The sequence below is a fragment of the Pteropus vampyrus genome, unplaced genomic scaffold, assembly GCF_000151845.1.
Source record: "Pteropus vampyrus isolate Shadow unplaced genomic scaffold, Pvam_2.0 Scaffold354, whole genome shotgun sequence".
Lineage (NCBI taxonomy): Eukaryota > Metazoa > Chordata > Mammalia > Chiroptera > Pteropodidae > Pteropus > Pteropus vampyrus.
The window spans coordinates 315,381-333,384 of record NW_011889135.1 but is presented as its reverse complement, the minus strand read 5'-3'; the positions used below and the strand labels follow the sequence as shown (position 1 = coordinate 333,384).

Below are 18,004 nucleotides of genomic sequence, written 5' to 3'. Positions count from 1 at the left end.
CTTTGCCCTTTAAAAAATTTGGTTATGTTTGAATTGTAAGATTTAAAAAATGTATCCTAGATACAAATCCCTTATTAGATCTATGATTTCCATTCTGTGTACTTTCTTTTCACTTTCTTGATGATATCCTATGAATCATAGAAGTTTTAATTTTAATAATATCAAACTTATCTATTTTTTCTTTTATTGCTCATACTTACGGTGTCAGATCTAAGAAATCATTACCTAACCCAATTTCATAAAGATTACCCCTATGATTTCATCTAAGAGTTTTATAGTTTTTGCACTATATTTAGGTCTTTGATCCAAGTTAACTCCTTTTGAGTTAACTTTTGTATGTGGTGTGAGACAGGGGTAAATTCATTCTTTTGAATGTGAATATTCAGTTGTCCCCGTACCATTTATTGAAAACACTATCCTTTCCCCATCACATTTTTTTTGGCACCCTTGCCAAAATAAATCAATTCTGTATGTAAAGATTTATTTCTGAACTCTTAATTCAGTTTCATGGATTTGTATGTCTATTTTTTTTTTTTTTTCAGAACCATAGTCTTGACTACTTTTGCCTTCTAATGACTAGGTTTGAAATCAGGAAATGTGAGTCCTCCAATTTTGTTATTCTTTTTCAAGATTACTTTGGCTATGTTGGGTCTCTTAAATTTCCACATGAATTTTGGTATCAACTTGTCAATATATGTAAAAAAGCCAGGGAGAAGGTTGAAAGAAATTGCATTGAATTTGTAGATCAGTTTAGAGAGTATTGCTATCTTAATATTAAATCTCCTGATCCATGAATATGCCGTATCTCTGCATTTATTTATTTATTTAATTAGGTTTATTGAGGTAACATTGGTTAATACAATTATATAATTTTCAGGTATACATTATAATTTCACATCTATATATGCTATTGTGTGTTTACCACCCAAAGTCCAGTTTCCTTCAGCTATCATATATTTATCCCCTTTACCCACTTTGCCTATCCCTTACCCCCTATATTTGACCCCCTCGTCCTCCATCCCTTACCCTCTGGTAACCACTAGTCTATTGTCCATGTCCATGAGTTTCTGTTTGTTTGTCCTGTTCATTTGTTGCTTCTAGGTTTATATCCCACATATAAGTGATATCATGTGATTTTCAACTTTTTCTGTCTGGCTTATTTCGCATAGTATAATTCTCTCGAGGTCCATCCATGTTGTCACAAATGGCAGTATTTCTTCTCTTCTAATGGCTGAGTAATACTCCATTGTATATATGTACCACAGCTTCTTTAGCCAATCATCCATCATAGGACACTTCGGTTGCTTCCATGTCCTGGCCACAGTGAATAATGCTGCTATGAACATCGGTGTGCAAATATCTTTTCGGATATGGGTTTTCAAGTCTTTGGGGTAAATACCCAGTCGAGGGATTGCTGGATCATATGGTAGATCAATTCTTAGTTTTTTGAGGAAACTCCAATCTGTTTTCTCTAGTGGCTGTCCCAATTTGCAGTCCCACCAGCAGTGTGTGAGGGTTCCTTTTTCTCCGCATCCTCTCCAACATTTGTTATTACTTGTCTTGTTGATTATAGCTATTCTAACGGATGTGAGATGGTCTCTCATTGTGGTTTTGATTTGCATTTCCCTCATGGCTAGCAATGTTGAGCATCTTTTCAAATATTTGTTGGCCATTTGTATGTCTTCTAGGGAGAAGTTTCTGTTCAAGTCCTCTGCCCATTTCTTGACTGGATTATTTGTGTTGTTGTTGTTGTTGTTATTGAGTTGTATGAGTTCTTTGTATATTTTGGATATTAGGCCCTTATCGAAGGTGTTGCTTGCAAATATATTTTCCCATTTGGATGGTTCTCTCTTTACCTAGTTGATTGTAGGGAGCTAAAGCTCCCAAAATTAAAAGGAGTGCATGGATTATCTCGGGAGGCCTGCTTGCATAAAAAAGGGAAAAGGCTGGTTCTGAGGAATTCCAGGAAGAAGAAGATTAAGAATAGCCAAAGGAAGTGTCGAAGGGAGTGTTGAAGGGAGTGTCAAAGGGAGTGTCGAAGGGAGTGTCAAAGGAAGTTTCGATTGTACCTTGATCTTCAAGATGTTACTTTAATTATGTTATCTTGGGATACACAAAGGAACAGATTATGTATAAAAAGGAGCATAAGAAATAAACTCGGAGAGACAGTTGTGAGATCTGTTCTCCCTCCTGCACCCTGTCTGTCTTCTCTTTTTTCTCAGTCCCCGCTCCCCCATTCAGGGACCTGGTTTGACTTGGTCGGCTGGTTTCCGACAGTTGATTTTTTTTTTTTTTTTTTGCTGAGCAGAAGCTTTTTAGTTTGATGTAGTCCCATTCGTTTATTTTTGCTTTTACTTCCCTTGCTTTTGAGGTCAAATTCATAAAATCCTCTTTAAGTCCAAGGTCCTTGAGTTTAGTTCCTATATTTTCTTCTATGTATTTTATTGTTTCAGGTCTTATATTCAAGTCCTTAATCCATTTTGAGTTAATTTTGGTGTGTGGTGATAGCTTCATTCTTTGCAAGTGGCTTTCCAGTTTTCCCAGCACCAGTTATAGAAGAGGCTGTATGTTTTTGGCTTTTTTGTCAAAAATTATTTGCCCACATAAATATGCTCCATTTATTTAGATCTCTTTCTTTCTAAAGCATTTTGTAGTTTTCAGTGTACAAGTCTTATACTTCTTTTGTTAAATTTATTCTTAAAAATCTTATTCTTTTTGATGCTATTTTAAATGGAATTGTTTCCTTAATTTCATTTCAGATTGTTCATCACAAGTGTGTAAATTTTTGTATATTGATCTTGTATCCTAAAACCTTGCTGAACTCATTTATTACCTTTAATAGTTTTTTAGTGGGTTCCTTAGGATTTTATGTAAACAAATCATTTGTGAATAGAGATAATTTTATTTCTGCCTTTCTAATATGGATGCCTTTTTGTTTCATTTACTTGCCCAATTTCCTTGGGTAGAACTTCTAGTACAATGTTGAGTAAAACATTCTTGTCCTGATCTTAGAAGGAAAGCATTCAGTCTTTCACTAATAATAACATTAGCTGTGGGTTTTTCACAGATGCCCTTTATCAGGCTGAAAAAATTCTCTTATATTCCTATAGGGTTTGTTGAGTGTTTTTATCAGGAAGGGGTACTGGATTTTGTCAAATGCTCTATCTTCATCTATTGAGATGACTGAGTGGGTTTTGTCTTTTATTCTGTTCATGTAGTATATTATGTCAACTGATTTTCAGATGTTAAACTAATTTTGCATTATTGGGATAAATTCTATTTAACCATGGTGTATAATACTTTTAATATGTTGTTGGATTCAGTTTGCCAGTATTTTGTTGAAGATAATTATACATATTCATATTGGTCTGCAGTTTTCTTGTGATGTTTTTATCTGCTTTTGATATAAGGGTAATGCTGGCCACATAGAATGAGTTGGGAAGTGTTCTCTTCTATTTTTTGGAAGAGTGTGTGAAGGATTGGAATTAATTCTTCTTTAAACGTTTGGTAGTGTAACATAGACGCCAGATAATTTTCACATGCTTGAAAAACACTATAGATTTAATAAAAATATGTAGATATTTGTGGACAGCTTCAGGTAAGGGGAGTGGCAGGGAGACCCATTAGAAACTGGAGCTGTGGCTCTTTTCTGGAGTCCAGGTACTGAGATGTGTCCCACTGGCCCTTGCACCGCAGATGGGCAGGTATTGGTGAATCTACCAATTGTCTTGGCAGCAAAAGGAAGTGCTGATCAAGAAGAAGTATTATTAAAGGATGAAATCCTTCTGAGGTTTTAGCCCACAAAGTAAAGTTTGTGACAGTATTTCCAATGACTTTCTAGGAGAGTAACTGACAATCCAGAAATCAGGGATTACTGTTGCCAAAGGAGTGACATTCTTCATGTGACACTCTTAATTAATTACTCTCTGGGGGGTAGAAAAGGTGCGTGTGTGTGTGCGTGTGTGTGTGTGAGTGTGTGTGTGTGTGTTTGAAGAATGTACCTATCTGACTGAACATAATTACATGATGATCTCTGAACATATTCTACTCTGTTGCTAGTAAAATAACAGCGACAATTTTACAAGGAATCAAAATAAATGTCAGGGCTGTTTTCCTAGACATCCCACCAAAGGGAAATGAAAAATTAGAAATTACTGCTAATGTGAATATTAAAGAGTCCTTTCAGAAATCATGTAAATCAGTGATATTAAAGGACAATTAAGAAAAAATGTGTGTGTGTGTGTTTGTGCTCAAATCTCCTTAGCACCTTATCAGAATGTATCAGGGCACTTTGTGTTGTTGTGTAAATTTATATTAGTTATGGAATAGAACCTTCTATTGAGAAAATTGAGAAATTTTTAGTCAGGACTAAGAGAAGATGAAATTGAAGCCTTAAAAAATGAATACTTAAGACCTGCATTTCTGGAAGGAGATAGAATTTAGAGCTAAGAACGTGAGATTTCCTATACTGATCTACTAGGAGCCAGAAACGTACATTCACTTAGGCAATATCACTATGGCCAAAGCGCTTAAAATACTTTTGTTATCACGGTTACACAAACTCAGATATGCTCTTGTAATTTTTTCATGTAAGAATGTCCTGTTTTGTTCACTAAATTATAAGCTCTTTGAGAGAACCTGAGATCTTCTAGTAGACAAAAATCTGTAACATACAGCAACACTGCCACTAATCAGCATACTTTATTCCAGAAACTTCTTCAGCAGAAGAAGATTGACAAGCCATAGGAATAGGTTTCACAGGCAGGGAAATGGTGTGGTATGGGAAAGTGAGCCCTGGGGAGGGGCACAAGAAACCATGGCTCAAGGTGCGGTTCTGCTATGTAACTTTGGGTAAGTTCCTTCAATTATGCAAATTTAAACTGAACACCATGTAACTTTGGGTAAGTTCTTTCAATTATGCAAATTTAAACTGAACACCAAAAGGATTACCCCTAAATCATTTTCCAATATTAATGTTCTTGGGATTTGAGTCCCTAAATGGTAAGCTCTCTGGGGGCAGGGAATTATGCACTTTTATATCCTTAATACACTCCAATACTCAACTGTGTCTGCCCCATGTAGGGTTTCAGTAATTGTTGTGTAGAACATAATATTTTGGAAGGCACTGTCAAATCAAGTATGTGGTGTTTTTCTGATCCTATGAGCTCATGAAGTACAGAGAGAGAAGGGAAAAAGAAGGAAGTGGTCTACCACCCCCTGGTCCATTGAATTCAAGGCTGGATACTGCCACATGTGCCTGGGTGATAGGGGTTATAAGAGGTGAAAGGATTTATAAGCCTTGAACTTGTGCCATCTCTTAGCCTGGGAGCATTTCTTTGCAAGAAACCTTGCAAATCTGGACATAGGATAACTGCTTTCTCATTAGCAGCCACTTTTTTGTCAGCATTGAGCCAGGTGGCATCTTGCTGCTAACTGTGTGCAAACAGATCACCCAGAGCCATTTGTTAAAAATGGCTCTGTTCCCAAGGGTTCACTAATCAAGCATCCCTGGGAAGCTGCAGTAGTAGAATCAGTAAATTCTTCTTAATAAATAAGTGGCTGAAAAAAGCCGTTTTATTTCTCTCCCTCCCCCATGTGTTTTCACAATCCTGTTGGCACCATTTTCTCAAAAGACAGATGTTTCTACTTTTTGAAACTGGTAGCGGTAAAGTTTTTGCCAAGCATGAGGTTGGACTGCAAACTTCAGGAGGTAGCATCTTTTCGTGTTTTGTTTTTCTCTGTATTCCATATTGAATGTCAGAAACATACCCTTCCCCTTCAGCATCCAGGGCTGCAGCCAGTTCAGTAAAGAGAAGCCCGGTGAGGAAGTGCTGCTGGCGATACTCCGGAGTCAGATCGAACATGCTGGCAATCTTCTGGTCCTGGAAACTGGAGCAGGAGCTTGAGTTCTACAGAAATGCAAGGAGCCGTTCTTTGAGTAACAAGAACTAGAGTTAAAATCACAAGTGCTGGTATTTATTGAGCATGTGCTATGGCCAGGCTTTGTAAGCACTACTCAGTGAAGCAGGTACCACTATTATCCCCACGTTACAGATGAGGAAACACTTTGCTTTCCTGTTCCCACAGATGAAAGACTGCCCATTGGAAAAAAAAGAAAATAAAGCACTCAGGGTCTGTTACAAAATGAGTAACATGCCCTCCACGCAATCAAAAGTTGAAGATTAAAATCCTAGGATAACAATTGGATAGGGAAATGGGGACTGGATCCAACACTGTAGCTGTGAGCAGGCAATTCCTCTATAACAAACTGCCCCCTTTATTTGAGGCCCCTATTTACTAAGCAGTACTTCTAAATATGGCTTAGGTACACTGAATTTTGCTGGCCTGGAAACTAGAAGCCGTGGCAGGCAGGGAAGTATCCGACTTACCAGTCATAGGCAATTTCTGTGCTCTTGACAGCACATTTTATACTTCACTAAGGGAATGTAAAATGTCTCTGGAAACCCTTTACGTTTTGGTGAAGCTGGGCCTTGCCCCTGGGTTTGCTAACTCCTTGATGTAGTCAGAAGGGAAATGTGGGAGAGGATCTGGGGCAAAGTTAGAACGGTTGGAATTGCTGCTTGTAAGTCAGAGCTTCCCCAGTTCACACTCAGATGGTCACGTAGCTACTATCCAGCTCATGTCATTTGGCATAAATGGTCAAGGGTATTTTTTTAAAAAAATTAACAAGGCAAACCTTTATCTTTGTGCTATGTGCAACAGAAATAGAACCTAGGATTGTGAAATCTTGCCTGCTGCTCTGAGCTATTGATTTGTTCCCTATAAATGGAATGTGACTATAGCATTTCCTTAAAGTTTTTTCTAGAAGAAAAGAGTCCCTTGAGAAATCTGTGGAGGAAAAACAAAGAGTTTCCGGAGTCAAATCATTTTGGGATTCACTGCTTGCTTATCCTACACCTCCTTCCATTTCCTCCTCCACTGGGACATTTACAATTTACATGAACAAGTTAGAGACTCTTGGATGGCCTTCAGCAAAGAAACCTGTTAGACTTCGGAATCATGATTTGACTTTGGAATCCTGCATTTGCATACTACCTCTTAACATCCTGTGGAACCTGGGGCCCAATGAACCTAACTGGTGAAATACAGTTCTACAAAAGAAGATCCGCCATGTCTTTAAAGCCCTGTCTCTAAATATTATTACAAGTGTTACTTTTGTAGGCTGATCAAGAACAAGACTTGTTAGAAATATACCTTTTGTAAAACGGCTATTTGATTAGTTTATGTTTTTTTTTTTTTCAGTGCTTCAGGAACAAAATAATCTGGAATATGATTCAAGGTAGCACTCATCTTGTTTCGAAGTCCATTCTGTAATAGTTTTAGCAAAAAGTTCTGAGCTAGTTCAAAGATATAATATCTATGTTAAAAACCACTATTAGATCACTTTGGAATCAATACAAAAACCTGCAATTTCGTAAAGTTTATGGTGCTGGAGTTTAGGAAAAGGGAAGTGAGCAAAGAACACTATCAAGCTGAAGTAGAAAGACGATTAAGGGAGATATGTGACTTTTCTACAAATTGCTAAATTTTCATAGTGTATATGGATTCTTTGCTCTGCTTGGCCTCAGCAGGGACCCTAGAGCCTAGAAAGAAACCAATCAATTAGCTTGTACAACTTTGGGTAGCATACTTGTGTGTATCTGGATCAATTCATCTGTTTGAATTGCTTGATTTTTCTTCTAATTAAGATCAAACTTTATAGGAATAAATGACTAAACTGAGCTAAGTAAATGGAATAGCTTGGATAATTCTTTCAGTTAGCTGATTACCTGGGAGGATATGGAGGGACAAGGAGATGCTGGAGCAGTATCAGTATTCATAAAGAAGAGGTTCAGATTGAGATAATGTTCATGGCTGCAGAGGATTCTCAGGAACTCCAGCCTCATGGAAATGAGCGTCGGAAGGTTGTTCAGCTTAGCTGACAGCTGGGAAGAAAAATGAGAAGGGGAAAGAAATGTTTATTATAAGGTAAATGGAGTTGAGCTTGACAGACATAAAACTATCCATTCTCCCCAGATTAAGGCAATCAATCTAATAAAAAGGAACGAGACAGTGCAACAGATGGCAAACTCTGCATTACAGGGAGGTCCAATAAGTTTTCATCCATTATTGTTCCCTTTAATGATTCTAGCCTAACAGCTGTCCAAAATGAGGGTTCTTGCCCCGACCCCCGGCTTTGTCAAATCTATATAACACCACAGCAAGCCTCTGCTGGAAATAATCTGGAGGTATGTCTTCAGTGTAACACAATATAATTAATTTTACAAGAACCCCATTGTGTCCAAGAAACTAAATGAAAGGAGTTGACCCCACATGGGGCCACACAAAACTAATGGAATATGACTGGATGACTTTAATGCCACAAGTGGTCTTTTGTATTTTCCAATTAAAGGCCTGAATGGGAAGATCTCAAATCAAGTTCCCTGGATGGGAGCATCAAATTACTTAGAAAAGTATGTAGTCCCACAAAAAAAGCCAAGGAGTTTGCCTCAAAGTGGGAGAGGAGGAAGTAGAGGAAAAAGAAAAAGCTGGAAGAGTTTTCAGGAAAAATCTTCCCTTAAACAAACAAACAAACAATAAAATGGGCAATGAAATGCTGACAAAAATGACAGTCTGGAAGAGGTCCCTTGCTTCCCTCAGGTGAGCTGACAGCTGAAGGATCCAGACTCTAAAGGCTGTGATTCGGAGACAGCTTCTCTTAAGGCAAAGTAGGGAAAGGAGAATCCTGATGGACCTTGAACCTTTTAATATATCATCATAAACATTCTCTGACTCCAGCACCAGAAACCAGCATCTCATCCTTGGACATGCCTCCTCTTCATGCATATTAAGAGCAGTTTTATAAATTATATAATTTAAAGGAGCAAATATTTTCAACCTTTTTAGGAGAAGCCATTGTATTGTTGCATTTTGCCTATAGACTCAATCTGTAGATAGACATTTATTTGAAACAAATGAGTACCATAGTGAACTATGTAAAAAATAAAACACATGATTTTAGTGTAAGAACGATGTCCAGAACACATATTCTTATCAATGTGCATTGCTGGCTGATTAAGGACCAAAGGGGTCACCAGCAAATTGAACTGATTAGAATTCGATCTTATGCCCATCGCTTAATGGTCATTCACAGAGAGTTACTGGATCATGTCAGCTATCGGAACATGAAAGCACAAAGTGTCTGCACTTGGAAGGAAGCCACAGTGGAGGTATCTGTTATAGGTCTTTTGCGACTTCATTAAAGTCAGATATTTCAAAAATAATTTTGGTAACGTTTAGAATAGAGTAAGGTGCAGTTCCTGAAATATCCTCCCCAAAGGTCAAGACCCACAGTGGTAGCCTCAATGGTCCTACCCCAGGGCAGAGTGCTGACATTGAAAGTGACATGGAACAACTGAAAAACTAGAGTTTTCTATTGTTAGTGACTGGTAATAAAAGGCTAAGTTTATACTCATGGTCACAAAGTCTATAAATGACAGAAAACATGACAGAATGTTTGAATCAGGTTATGCAAAATGATAAAAACAGAGGCCATTGGAAGAATAGAACTTGCCTCAAGTATGATATTTATACTATATCTAGATAGGTGAGATCAATGAATTAAATCACCATGGACTGGGGTCAGTGATCTTTTTTGGCTGGTGTGCTACTTATTATGCTAAACAATATCCATGGATGTCACTGGCAGACATAGAGTATAGAATCCAAACATTGAAACCTGGATAAATCTAATCCGTCCTTGTCTTTTTGTAGATCAAGAAGCTACTGTCCCAAATGTTGAAGCCTCCCCATCCCCCCCAGCCCCCCAAATCACAGAAGTATTTAATGGCAATTAAAGTGAAATTAGAACACAGGTCTCCAGGTTCCTAGTCTAATGCTCTCTGGACATTGAGACTAGAAAGAGGGAGAAAAAAGAGATAAATTACCCCTGATGTTTCCACTTAGTAATTTTTCATCCACTAACCACCTCCTCCCCAACCTGCTTGTTGGCTATAAAGGCCCATTTTTTCTTGTTGTATTCTGTGTTGAGCCCAATCTCTCTCCTCCACTATAAAATCCCATCGCGGTAGTCCCTATACACATTGTGACAGTCCTGAATAAAGTTGGCTTTACTGTTTAACAGGTATCACGAATGATATTTTTCTTTAACAGCAGCTACACTAGGACCTATAGTGGGGTTTCTAGTATTTCCTTTCCATGTATGTAGCTTAAAGTTTTGAAAAATGGATTAATTTCTATTTGCAATTCATTCAGTGACCTGTCATCTGAAACACCTAATAAGGATGGCAAAGAGCAATGGCATATTCCCCCACCACTGCAATCTGGTGGAACATGGAACAGAAGATGCATGCAGGACCAGGTCAGGGTGCACAAGCCGTTGGTGCTCTGGGACTTGTTTCCTTAGGATTCGCTTTTTTATAAACCGGCTTCCTTATTAGGATTTCCTTTAGAAAAGTCAGGGGGAGGGGAGATCCTTTTATTTTACAAATGAGGAAATGAGAGCCACAGAAGTTGAAAGACTTATTCAAGGACACTTGAAGGGATTAATTGTAGAGGGCCAGGCCTGGTAGAACAGGGTGATTCATTCACTGAACCTTGGAGGTAGGCAAACATAGCTCTTTCTTCCCTGGACAAAAAACCTTAGCTTTATCATCTGCATATGTTAATAAAAACACATTGCAAGGATTAAATGATATGATTGCTATAAAGTGCTTAACAGTATGGTTGGTCCACAGGAAGAAACCAGTGTTGGTGACAATGACGGTGAAGGCAGAGGTGGTAGATAGGTGGTGATGCTGGTGGAGATGGTGGGTGACAGTTACAGTGGGAATCAGGGGTGATGACAATGGTGGTGGGTAGTAGTGATAGTGGCAATGATAGTGTAGTGGTAGCTAAAATAGGAATATGGAAGAAAAGGACTGGCAACAATAACTGCTACTTATACTGTTATTGTTGGGACAATTTAAAGGGGATGTGAACACAAGAATTTCTTTTAAAAATTGGGAGAAACGGCACTGATGAGATAGATACTCTTAGATTACAAAATATCTGCTTTGTGCTCCGTGAAATTCAGTCTCTTGTATTTTATCAGGGTTCTTTAAAGTCAGAATTATATGACTGCAATTCAATTAGTTACCCTAATATATGAAAAGATATCTCATACATTGATTTCTATACCTGGTCAAAGACTGAATGCTATAGTCATGTAATTTCTGTTAAATGTTAAATTAAAGAAAGTAGATCATATCACTATAAATTTCAATTTTTATAGATTAACTTTTTGACTCTTCTGTGCTGGGTTGATAAATGTTCCAGGAATCCATGCAAACCAATGTATCTAGGAATACAACACCTAGAAGGTACAAGTCAAACTGTCTAACCTGGCAATGACTAAGGGAGCATTCCATGGAAATGAGCATCACATCAGACGATAAAGAACCGGGAACAACATGGCTGTGTCTGAAGGAACACTCACCTGGTTGCAGTAATGTTTGATGAGGTTAAACACAAAGCCACGATCCATGAGTGAGAGAAGGTCATATAAGAAGAAAGCCAGGCTGATGTTGATTTTTTCTGCCTGTTCATTTTCCTTGAAAACAAACATACACTCAAATCATTTTGTGGTAAACGCTGGTGACAAACTCCCAGGTCCCCAGTGGGAAAGTTGGGAAAGGCAGGTTCTATTTTTATGGTCAGTGTTTCTCTGGGAGACACTGGGCAAAGCAGGTAGCCCTGTACAATTGTAGCAAATGTAATTTAGAATTTAACTGATGCCATGAGTGTTAGGTTGAATCAAGCAATTCTTTAGCTACTGTTGATATTTAGGTACATTTCCTTCCAGTCTTTTTTTCCCTACATGCATATTTATATGTATGTAATTGAGCTCATTCTCTATATACAAAGTTGGGTCCTAGATTTTTTCATTTAACATTATATTATCAACATTTTCTTACGTTGTAGTTTTCATATTTCTTCATATAGTTCTACCATAATTTATTTAAATCTGATAACTACTGTTTTGGCAAAACTAACTTGAAATATATTTACTGTCTTCAATGAGACAGAGTCTTAATTTGTAAGGATTGTTGCAGAAGATCAAATCATGATAAAATAATCCATTTTTATCTAAGGATTTTTTTTCTCTAATTAACATCCTTAGAGTAAGAGAGGTCACAGTCAGACATGGTAGAGTGAACTCTTGTGCATGAACTGAGGCCAGGGTTTTGTTTTAGGCTCATATTTATGAGGGATTTTACAGCATTTCAGAGCAATTACGGATTCATTTTTTCACCGTCATGTTTCTTATTCTCAGAATGATAAATCAATTTCTTCTGACTCTATTAAAACTATAACTTGAAAATATTTTTCCTCTCGTCGTGATGTGCAGTTTGCATATTCAGACCAAGCTGACCAGCCACTGGCATGAATGGAGACCTGATTAAGAAGTTTCCATAGTATCACTGAGTATCGAATCCTCACGCTACTACATGGGCCACTCCTGGGTAGTTTATGTAACTGTTTGAATATTCTGAACTTGGAATCTTCAGTCTTGGTTTTGCTGATAGCCATGTGACTTTTGGAAAATGTATCTACCTCATTATGCTTCATTTTTTCATGCCTGCCAAAATGCAGATTCTATTGCTGCTCTCATAAAGTTTGCCACAAGAAATAACCAAATGGAAATCTCCTCCCGAGCCCTCGGTACTATATGAATTCTACATATTGACAAAGGCATTAATAATGATCACTGCTGCCTCAAATTTTATAGTTAACCTTTTAAATTTTTGCTTTATTTCATTTTATGTTTTTTTAACTTTCTATTTTGAAATAAATTTAAATTTATAGAAAAAGTGCAAAAATAGTACAAAGAACTCCTATAGCCAGATTCATCAATATTTTACATCTTGCCATATTAGCTTTAACATTCTCTCTCTCTATATAACTTTTTTTCTGAACTATTTGAGAGTAGGCTGCAAATATCATGCTCATTTACCCCATAATACTTCAGGGAGTATTTCCTAAGAATAAGAATATTCTCTCTCATCTCTATATTGATCCAATAATTTAAACTATTACAATTTCTTTATAGTAATCCCCTTGCCCCACTCCAGAGTCCCCTCCAATATAAGACACAGCATTTAGTTGTCATGTATAGGTAGTTATATTTAAATTACTGTTTTTAAGATGATGCTTATTTTTCTTTGATTATAAAATTAACATATCCTCAAGGTAAAAAATTTAGAAAGCAAAAAATAAAATGATTCAGTTACCTTCTGAGGTTTTACTAAAAGGGCTGCAATCTCCGAGGTGACCACATTAACAATAGTTGTTATGTCATCTTTGAAACGGTCAGAAAAACGAGTCCTCCGAAAATTGTCCCGTTTGTCCATGTTGTGTACATACTGGGCCATGCTTTTCACCTACAGAGGAGATGGGGGAAATGTCAACATAGAAGTTAGTGACCTGCTTGTACACTGTAGAAAAGAGGAAAAGGCTGAAAGAAAAGCTCATTAACAACAGACTTTCTAACACTTTATCTGCACTGGTGGTTGCCCAAGCAGGCTCTGGACTCAAAAATGCTCCTGACACACAAATGGTTACCATGGTGGCAGGGGGTGGGAAGGGTGTCCTCTTCTTGACCCCAAGTCAGGGGGCTTCCTTATTGCTGCTGACAAAGTCAGGGAGCTTAATTCTTTAGCTACCATGTCATAAGACTCCCTTTTTTTCCAACTGCTTATGTCGGGGAAGGCAGACCTAGGCTGGGCTCTCAGAGGCATTTAGCCATCAGTCTGCCATAGCACACAACATGTTACAGAAAAAGGAACAGTTTATGATACTGTTTTTCATGTAAGCTGAAGTCATTTCTGTCTCTGAAACTATAGTAAGGAGTAATGGGGAGAAATATTCCTCCTATTTTGATTTCAAGTTGAAACAGGAGCACAGTTTTTCCAGAAACACGTCTATAGTATGCTAACTAGAAACTTAACCACTCTTTGGAGCATTGCCTCTAGGAAAAATTGTGTTTTGAGTTCTATAAGACTGAGTTGTTTTACATATATTTAAAATACATATGTTTATATATTTAAAATACATACATTAAAATAAAAGCCTGTGTGTCAACTGGTGATTGTATTATGACTAGTATATCACCAGCTCAATGCGTAGCACAATTTACAATCAGGATTATGTTTATTTTTTGGACTTCTTTCTGGAGGCAGGAGATTCGTGGGTCCAAATGACTCCCTTTGATACAGTTTGAGATTATGTCTTGTCCTGGTTGGAAGATGCTTGGAGCTATCAGGACCAGTCTGATGGGAAAAACTGGGCGTTCTTATGGTCAGATGCCTACCCTCTGAGGTCATTTTCATGAACGTGTTCAAGCTATTCAGAGAGTTGCCACAGAAAGAAATGGCCCTGGAAGTTAAACTGCCCACATTTGTTAGAAAGTAACCCCCTAAGTCAAGGCTTGACGAAGAGGGGTCAAAGATGGTTGTATGGGGAAAAAATGACCACTATTCCCAAGAGCTATATGGAAGAACTTTTATGCATAGCGGCAGATTTCTGTTTCTAAAAATGAAGGACTGACAACTTTCATCAGCACTGACACAAACAGAGATTTTTTTAAAAAAAGAAGAAAAGGTAAATTAAGAAGAGAAAAAGAGACAAGCTTTATGTGTTTCATTTTTCAAGATAATATCATATAGCCAGCTTGAGAAAGACCTAAGAATCTAAACTCTTGAAGCCCAGTGTAAGAACCATAGTTTCTCTTCACTGTGAAGTCCTTCTTGGTTCAGGACACACGGATGTGTCTGTACCCCATAGAGTCTCATGCACTTGGCGAGAGGGCCTGAACAAAGGGTGGGAGCTGGACCCCATTTTTGTCTGACAAAAGTGTCTCTCTCACTGTGCTAACAGAAGATGTGGGAAGACAAGGCCTCTTTGTTTGGGACTACCCTAATACTGATTCTCTGCTGGCTAAGCTACCCTAGCACCACCCTTTTGGAACGCACTGTTGTATTCGGCTCTCACGTGCTGAGTTTGGCCACCTTACAACCAAATAAATAATTCTCACAATATTGTACTTCCAACTGGTGGCCTCTTTCCAGACTGTCAGCAACTTGCCAGCTACTGTGTCCTTTGGATCTCCAGAGTGGAGCACCCAGTAGAAATATTAATGGATACTTGGGCCATTATTTGTAGGGTGGGGTAAGACAAGAAGATATTCTCCCGCCCACCCCACCCCCATGTTGGCTTTTGTGACTCATTCAAAGCAGGGACACCTCTAAAGATCCTCTTGGTGCACAATTTCACGTCCTGAGTAAATCAGGTAACCCATTTACCTCTGGGTCCCCACAGTCTGGCTCAGCAGTTTCTAGAAGCACAAGGATTTATTCATTAGCAAGTGTAAAATTCACCCAAGGACTATGTTCAACAGCTCTAATGCCAAGTGGTTGTTCATTACTGCTTGGTCATTAACACAACTGAGAAGTGTTAAACTTCCCAGATTGTTGGCTAAACCCAAGAGGGCTGTCTTTCTCTTCAAGCTTCTTTGGGGGGTGGGGGCGGGGGGAACCCATTTTGGTTTATAAATAACTTCCTGGGTGTCCATTAAGCAAATGCACAAACCATGTGTGGAGAACTGGGCACCCTGTCTGAGTCTGAAACCAGTTTCCTTGCAAAGTTCTGGTTGAGGCTAACGGTTTCCATTTGCCTCCACCCTAGCCCTCGGATCTATTTCTTGCCCCTTTCTGTCTGTCTCTGAGCCTTGAGAAGCTTATCTCCATGGACTATACCTCTCAGGCTTTCTTGTCCTTGGGCTTCTGGCAGGAGCTGGCCAAGGGAGGCACCGGCAGGGGTCAGTGTCTGGGAGGAGAGAGAGGCCCTGGTATTTATCTACTCCACTGCCCTTATTTTTGCTACAGCATGGCTCTGGCAGGGGCGACATTTCTCTGAGACTCAAGGTCCTGTCATGGGGATCCTCTCCTCTGCCCCAGTTTGCTCTAGGGCCCAGGTACACTGCTCTCTACCCTTGCTTCTTTATAGCTAGGATAGATAAAGGCTTCCAGCATCTGCTGCTCCCTGGGTACCTCACCAACCCTTATCTGCTCTTGTAACCTTACGTACACTCTGCTTTTCAGTTAACCCCTTTGAGTAATGCCAGCCCTGTCCTGCCAGGACCCTAGTAGACTTAGGTTATAACACGCAGAACCCTGGGTATCCAGTGCCTTGGGTGATCTGCATGCTGACCAACCCCTTCCATGTGCTCAGATCAGCAAGAGCTTTTTTCCCACTACCGCATCTGTTTAGCATAAGGGACTCCTCGGATAAAGGAGGACACCCCGCTTTTGCTTTTGCTTTCTCTCCTGGGCCCACCGGGTCCTAGTAAATAAATGTGCAAGATCAAAAGCAATTTTCACTTTTTCCATGGTTCTTAGCTTCCTGCAGTTAGGGGCAGCAAAGCAGTAATGACGAAGCTTGTGGTGAATCTGGAGACTCCTCCTTATGGTCATCATCCTTCCCCCAAACCCATCTATAAACTGGGGATGACAAAAAACTCCTGCCTCAAGGTCGTTTGAAGATTAAATAAAGTAATGCTTAAAATGGTGCCTGGCAGAAACATAATAAGATATACGATACATCTTAGATGTTATTATTTTTCCTTTTTTCAGGGATGCCAGTAGTTACTGGAATTATATGAAGGACTGAGCCATTGTTACACCTGCAGAGAATGTGAATGTGCCTTCAAAAGAGAGCTCTTAGATGCCCTGTGGAGCCACTCAGGCCTAGCAATGCTGAGTTCATTCTGATTGGGAACGGAATAATAAGCGCAGCACTGCACTAAAGCTGACTTCTGAATATAAAGGTTTTGCATGTGGAAAATATGTTAGGCGAAGGAAATGTTTCATAACTTTGAGCTTCCATGGAGAGGCAAAACGGCAGAGGAATAGAACCTGGACTACAGCATTGCAGAATTGAAGCTCTGCCCCTCACTGGCTGAAAGGGCAGGACAAACCCCTATGTAGCCTCAGGGTACTGTGTGCAATGGGGATAACTTCTCAGTGTAGTTCTCTCCCAGACTTCACTGATGTTTCAAGGACATATTAAAAAGCCTCTAGAGCTGCTACCAGAATCTTCACGTAGTGGAGTTTGAGAAACACCATCCTAGGGGGTTGGTTCCTCAGTCTAACAACTGTAGTGCTTATATAACGATTAAACAATATCTAAGACTGATTAGGTGAAGTGTGTATGTACATATGTATGCACGTGTGTGAGTAAATGACACAATACTTCTTTAAACTGAGATACTGCTTTCCTTTGGGACTATAAAATTCTAGTTTTTTGCTTCTTGCCTTTTTAAAATTTTGCAATATGACAGATGAACTCAGTTTAAGATTATGCATTATCTACAGATGGAAGCAAACAGAATTACATGAGGGCTTTGTAAGTCATGACAAAAATGTGTGTTTTATTTCCAGTAGTCTGAAAATCACTGAAGGGCTTATAGAGGACAGTGACATTGTTTGCTTAGTATTGGGAGCGGTGTGCTGAATGGGTGGGCTAGGGCAAAAATGAATACAGGCAGGCGAAAGAGGAAGTTATTGCAAGAGGCACCTGAGAGATGATGGTGGCTTGATCAGGTGGCGGGTGGTGAAGATGGTGAAATGAGGTTGGAGGTAGATTTTTTAGGGTGGAATCAAGTTTTGGTGGAAGAAGGTAGAACAGTGAGGGAGAATTATATTTTAAGGAATGATCCTTGGTGTTCAGCTAGAGCGACTCAGTGGATAAAATGTCGGTTCCTAATGTGGGACACTACACTGCCTTTCTGCAATGTGCATTTCAAGTTCCATTGAGCATAGGTATAAACATGCAAGAATCTCACCAGGAGCTCAAAGAAGAACCAGGCGTACTTGAAGACTGTTTCTCTCACCATTCCAGTGCTGACCACCATCTGCAGGGCAAGCTCCTCGTGAAAATGCTAGAC

At 39.0% G+C, this 18,004-nt stretch overlaps 1 protein-coding gene across 1 annotated transcript in view; it reads right to left on the bottom strand.

The window, feature by feature from the left end:
* The window catches only part of DOCK8 (dedicator of cytokinesis 8), a 162,898-nt gene that overhangs the window by 49,424 nt on the left and 95,470 nt on the right, over nucleotides 1-18,004 (bottom strand). Inside the window, exons 22-25 of the mRNA XM_023522678.1 lie at nucleotides 13,293-13,442; nucleotides 11,498-11,611; nucleotides 7,791-7,946; nucleotides 5,770-5,909 (exon numbers count right to left, since the gene is read on the bottom strand). Coding sequence (XP_023378446.1) covers nucleotides 5,770-5,909; nucleotides 7,791-7,946; nucleotides 11,498-11,611; nucleotides 13,293-13,442 — 560 coding nt within the window. The remainder of the gene's footprint in view (nucleotides 1-5,769; nucleotides 5,910-7,790; nucleotides 7,947-11,497; nucleotides 11,612-13,292; nucleotides 13,443-18,004) is intronic.